Raw genomic sequence first — 6,062 nt, 5'->3', positions numbered from 1 at the left:
AAAAAAAAAAAAAAAACAAAAAAACAAAAAAACAAACAAAAAAAACCCAGCATAGGCAATGTAGTGAAACCCTATCTCTAAAAAATAAACACATAAAAATTAGCCAGTAGCCAGGTGTGGTGGCACACACCTGTGGTCCCATCTATGATGGAAGGCCGAGACAGGAGGATCCCTTGAGCCTGAGAGTTGGAGGCTGCAGTGAGCCCTGATGGTGCGACTACACCCCAGCATGGTGGTCGGAGTGAGACCCTCTCTCTCAAAAAATAAAATAAAGCAGCAAGTCTAAAACATGATATGAAAGGGGGCTGCCCAGAAAGGGCAGTGTTACTGACAGCTGCCTCCTTTCTCCCTAAGTCTCTGTTCCATTGTCTCCGCCAACCTATGAAAGCATTGACATCAGAATGTCTCATCTCATCTGGCAGACTGGAAGCAGGAATGACGTCAGACAAGGGCTGGCCAAGAAAGACCAGGGGATCTGGGAACTGCTTCTCTTTCCCAGCCAGTGGGAATCTTTCCCAGATGCTAGGGTGCACGGGCCTTCCCTCAACCCCCATCCTCTGCCCCCTCTCCCACAAAACCTCCTATCACACACGGCTTGTTTAATTTTCAGGAAATGAGATCCGACCAGCAAAAGGAGGAAGGGGGAGAGGGTGTGGGGTATACATGCTTCCCAAACCCTGACTTAAGACAAAGCCTCTTGACATAATTAATCCAAGATCTGGCAGGCGTCTACTCCCAAGAATGATTTTTTTCCCTCTGTAACTAGCTAGCTTGCCACACTCAGAGATAACGCCAGCTGCTTCCCATCTCTCCCTCCCAGAAACTCTGCAAGCATCGGAATAACGCGGTCAAGACTAGGACCCCAGGGGGACTGGAGGTGGTGAGGTGGGGGGCGATTAGTATCCAAGGTTTAAGCGTCCCGCTTAGAAACACCTTCCTTTCTGGTAGCTTGCTGAGCAAATCAGACTCCAGCCTAACCCTGTATCACCAGAACCTACAAAAGCCTCAGGTGAAATGAACTAACTTAGAAGCATCACCCAGGCCTGGGGAGAAACAGGGCGAGGGGCTGTCGGGTCGGAGGCGCAGCCTTCACTTGGGTTCAGGAGCAGACACACCAGTCTGGCCTTGGGGGCCAGAAAGCGCAGCTCCCATAGGCCAGCCTCGAACGGGGTGCGGAGCTCTCAGCAAGGTTTTATTAACTCAGAAAAGCTACTTTTTTCTTTTCTTTTTTTTTTTTTTTTTTGAGACAGAGTTTCGTTCTTGTTGCCCAGGCTGGAGTGCAGTGGCACGATCTCAGCTCACTGAAACCTTCATTTCCCGGGTTCAAGCGATTCTCCTGCCTCAGCCACCCGAGTAGCTGGGATTACAGGCGTACGCCACCACGCCCGGCTAATTTTGTATTTGTGGTAGAGACGGGGCTTCTCCATGTTGGTCAGGCTGGTCTCGAGCTCCCGACCTCAGGTGATCCGCCCGCCTCAGCCTCCCAAAGGGCTAGGGTTACAGGCGTGAGCCACCGCGCCCGGGGCCGAAAGTGACTCTTTAATCCACAGTCTTCCAAAGGCACGAAGCCCGCCAGCAGCCCGTGGGAAGCCAACAAAGCCAGAGGAAGCCACTCCTGCGCCCCGTCCCGCACGCTGCACTGTATACATATTTAAAATAGCCTGCAAAGTTTCTGGCCGGGAACTTGAGCTCCCTCTAGGAGATCCCAGCCTGAGCGCGGATTTAATTCTCCTCCAACAACCACAACAAAGAACAGAGTTTGAGCGCACAAAGGCAGGGGAAGGGGGTAGAAGAGCCGGGCCGCCACACAAAGGCCGGGAACCCCTCGGCTCCCACGCCCCCGGCCCATCAACCTTCCGAAGGCCCCTTCCAGGCCCTCGAGTGAAACCTGGATTGTTCAAATTCCGCGCTTGCAGAGCAGAGTGGGGCGCCAGGACGCCTTCTCAACCGTCCCATTTCAGGAGAAACTTCGCTTCCGAAAGAGGACCAGCGCGCTGCTGTCCGACCTTGCGCCCCGCGCCGCTGCTACCCCCAGCCCCACCTCGGCTCGGTCCCGGCTCCGGGACTCACCGTTACACCACTGGAATGGGTGCATCAATGAAGTCGCGGCTGGCTTCCTCGGACGAACGGACGCAGGCCGGGTGCCAGGAAGGCTGGGTGGGCGCACCAGCGGCGTGCGGGGCCGCAGGCGGGGTCGGAGCAGCGCGCGGCAGCCGCCCTTCTGCAGAAGCCGAACTCCCTCCGGGGCGGGGGGCTTTGGCTAAGCTGGTGTTCCGCGCAACAAAGAGGGACGAGGAGGAAACAAAGTCCCGCGGAGCAGAGCCGCACGGAGCGCACGCGCCCAGGGCCCCGGGCTGCGGGAACGTGGGACGCCGCGGGGCGGGGGTGCCCGGGCGGCAGAAGCCTCGGCCGCGAAGAGGAACAACCTTCGCCGGACGCTCGGCTCAGGCCCAGCAGCCCCGAGGTGCGCGGGCTGAGGTTCCGAAACTGACACCGGGCGGTGCACACCCCCTCCCTTTTACCGCCCTCCCAGCCCCCAGGGAGGCTCCGCCCCCTTCTCGTCACCCGCCCTCCGACCAATCGGAGCCTTTCTCCTGCCCCCGGCTATTACTTGCAGGCCCGCCCTCCCGCTCCTGGAAACCTCCGGGATCTTCGCAGTGTGGGCGCCTGCCGCTTCAGCTTCCCAGGCCTGGGGAAACTCCCGTCTGCAGAAACGCGCGCGGCGGGCGTGGTGGCTCACATCTGTAATTCCGGCAAATTGGTAGGCCGAGGCCGGCGGATCACCTGAGGTCAGGAGTTTGAGACCAGCCTGGCCAACATGGCGAAACCCCATCTCTACTAAAAAATACAAAAATTAGCCGGGTGTGCTAGTATGCTCCTGTAATCCCAATGCTCCTGTAATCTCGAGAGGCTGAGGCAGGAGAATCACTTGAACCTGGGAGGCGGAGGTTGCAGTGAGCCAAGAACACACCGCTGCACTCCAGCCTGAGCAAGACTGAGAACCTGTCTTGGGAGGCCGAGGCGGGAGGATCACGAGGTCAAGAGATCGAGACCATCCTGGTCAACATGGTGAAACCCCGTCTCTACTAAAAATACAAAAATTAGCTGGGCATGGTGGCGTGCGCCTGTAGTCCCAGCTACTCAGGAGGCTGAGGCAGGAGAATTGCTTGAACCCGGGAGGCGGAGGTCGCGGTGAGCCGAGATCGCGCCATTGCACTCCAGCCTGGATAACAAGAGCGAAACTCGGTCTCAAAAAAAAGAAAAGAAAAGAAAAAAAAAAAAAAAAAAAAAGGGGAGAACCTGTCAAAAAAAAAAAAAAAAAAAAAAAGAAAAAAAGAAAAAAAAAGCACACCTGGAAGTGCGATGCCTCAGGGTGGGGGCCGCCTTTTGCCTGGGGACATTGAGGCAAATTACTGCCACATTGTTTTCCGCCTAGGATGTGTTATTTGTTTATGTATGTATTTGGAGACAGTCTCCCTCTGTTGCCCAGGGTGGGGTGCCGCGTTCGATCTGGGCTCACTGCAACCTCTGCCTCTTGGGTTCAGGTGATTCTCCTGCCTCTACTTCCAGAGTAGCTGGGATTACAGGCGTTCACCACCATGCCCAGATAATTTTTGCATTTTTAGTAGAGACAGGGTTTAGCCAGGTTGGTCTCGAACTCCTGCCCTCAAGTGATCCTCCTGCCTCGGTGTCCCAAAATGCTGGGATTATAGGTGTCAGCCAGGGCTCCAGGCCCTCTTTTTCTCGTTTGAGATAGTCTTGCTCTGTCACTCAGCTAGAGTGCAGCGGTATAATTATAGCTTACTGCAGTCCCCAACTCCTGGGCCCAAGCAGTCTTACCATCTTAGCCTCCCAAGTAGCTGGGACCACAGGTGCCTGCCACCAAGCCCAGCTACTTTTTAATTTTTTTGTATAGATGAAGCACTATGTTGCCCAGGCTGGTCTTGAACTCCTGGACTCAAGTGATCCTCCCACCTGAGCATCCTGAATTGCTGGGATTATAGGCATGAGCCATGGCCCCGGGACATTTCATTTCTTAATTGGATAATTGCAAATTATCCAATTTTTGATTGATCTATAGCTCAGACTTGAGAGCCCACAAGAATCACTCCTACGTTTGAGACGAAACTCATACAGATTCCCAAGGCCTTGAGCCCAGAGATTCTTATTCAATAATTAAAGGATGGACCCAGAAATTTTCATTTTAATGTGCTTTGTTCCCCCCCCACCCCTCAAATTCTCATGCAGCTATTGAAAGAAACAGTGCTCTGATTTCACTCTCAAGTCCATCCCTTCTGGGCACAGCTGTCTTTCTAAAAGGTAAATCTGAATATTTCTTTGCTAAGGTCTCCAGTGTTTACAGAATAAAGTTCTGTAAACTAGAGTGCTTCATTCAAAGTATTTCATCCTAGGCTCACTCCTATGATCTGGAAACTTTGGGAGGCTGAGGCAGGTGAATTGCTTGAGCTCAAGAGCTTGAGACCAGCGTGGACAACATGGTGAAGACATGTTTACAAAAAATACAAAAATTCGCTGGGCCTGGTGGTATGCACCTGCGGTCCCAGCTACTCAGGTGGCTGCGTTGGGAGAATCATTGGAGCTGGAGGAGTCAAGGCTGCGCTTGCAGTGAGCCGTGATTGCACCTCAGCACTCCAGCCTGGGCTTGGAAGGAGACTACTCTGTTTCAAAAACAAAACAAAGTGTTTCAGTCTAGCTTTATTTGTTTCAGTCTTCCTGATACTCAAATACTCTCACAGCACACTATTCATCAGCCATGAGGCTTTTTGTTGTTACTCTTCCTTGAACATAGTCTGTGTATATTCTTTCTTTTTTGTTGTTTGTATTCATTTAGAGACAAGGTCTGGCTCTATCACCAAGGCTGGAATGCAGTTTTGCAATCTCGGCTCACTGCAACCTCCACCTCCGGGGCTCAAGCCATCCTCCCACCTCAGCCTCCTGAGTAGCTGGCACTACAGGCACTCACCACTATGCCCAGGTGATTTTTTTCTTTTTTTGTATTTTTTTGTAGAGACTGGGTTTTGCCACGTTGCCCAGGCTGGTCGCAAACTCATGAGCTCAGGCTATCCAACTGCCTCAGCCTCCTAAACGCTGGGATTGTTGGGGGAGGCTACACATGTGCAGGGGTGGGGGTGAATGGGAACTCTGTACCTTCTTCTCAATTTTGCCATGAACCTAAAACTATGATGAAAAATAAAGTCTTTAAAAAAAAGTGTGCATGGTTACTTATCCAACAGTCCTTTCTATTCATTGGCTCAGGGGAGAGGTGTGATGGGTGATCCTAATTTCATTAAGGCTTTCCTGCCAAGTGCCTCCAGCATCAGGCTGTGAAAGGGGAGCCTTTGAAGGGAAAATTGAGAGGAAGTGAGGAACACCTCCTGTCCCACTCCCCTTTGACCTAGAGGGTCTTGGTAGGAAAATATCCTGAAAGGTAAGAAAGATAGAAGTTTTTCATTGTTGTTACTTTGAGATGGTGTCTTGCTCTCTTGCCTAGGCTGGATTGCAGTGACTTGATCTCAGCTCACTGAACTCCCGGGTTCAAGTGATTCTCATGCCTCAGCCTCCCGAGTAGCTGAGATTACAGGTGCCCACCACCACGCCTGGCTAATTTTTGTATTTTTAGAGATGGGGTTTAGTCATGTCGGCCAGGCTGGTCTCGAATGCCTGACCTCAGGTGATCCGCCCGCCATGGCCTCCCGTTACAAGTGTGAGCCACCACACCAAGCCCAAGTGGAAGTTCTTGTGGGGACAAAGCTGGACAGTCAGGACATTGAACATTTCACGTCACACCTACTGAACTGTGACTACAGTCATCAGACAGGATATTCTAAATAATTTATATGTTATTATTTTTATTTATTTTTTGAGACAGGGTTTGCTTCTGTCAGCCAGGCTGGAGTACAGTAGTTCAATCACAGCTCACTGCGGCCTTGAACCCTAGGCTCAAGCGATTCTTCCACCACCACCATGCCCAGCTAATTTTTCAACTTTTTTGTCGAGATGGGGTTTTGCCGTGTTACCCAAGCTTGTCTGAAACTCCTGGG

At 52.1% G+C, this 6,062-nt stretch overlaps 1 protein-coding gene across 2 annotated transcripts in view; it reads right to left on the bottom strand.

Annotated features, from left to right (window-relative positions):
- The window catches only part of RNF122 (ring finger protein 122), an 18,739-nt gene extending 16,520 nt beyond the window's left edge, over nucleotides 1-2,219 (bottom strand). For both annotated transcript variants that reach the window (XM_032288264.1, XM_032288266.1), the window contains exon 1: nucleotides 2,071-2,219. In XM_032288264.1, coding sequence (XP_032144155.1) covers nucleotides 2,071-2,095 — 25 coding nt within the window. In that variant the 5' untranslated portion in view covers nucleotides 2,096-2,219. The remainder of the gene's footprint in view (nucleotides 1-2,070) is intronic.
- Between the last annotated feature and the right edge of the window lie 3,843 nt (nucleotides 2,220-6,062).

This window comes from Sapajus apella, unplaced genomic scaffold (genome assembly GCF_009761245.1).
Source record: "Sapajus apella isolate SASKATOON/1434 unplaced genomic scaffold, GSC_monkey_1.0 scaffold21, whole genome shotgun sequence".
Taxonomy (NCBI): domain Eukaryota; kingdom Metazoa; phylum Chordata; class Mammalia; order Primates; family Cebidae; genus Sapajus; species Sapajus apella.
The sequence above is the reverse complement of the archived record's forward strand: the minus strand, read 5'-3'. Positions and strand labels throughout refer to the sequence as shown.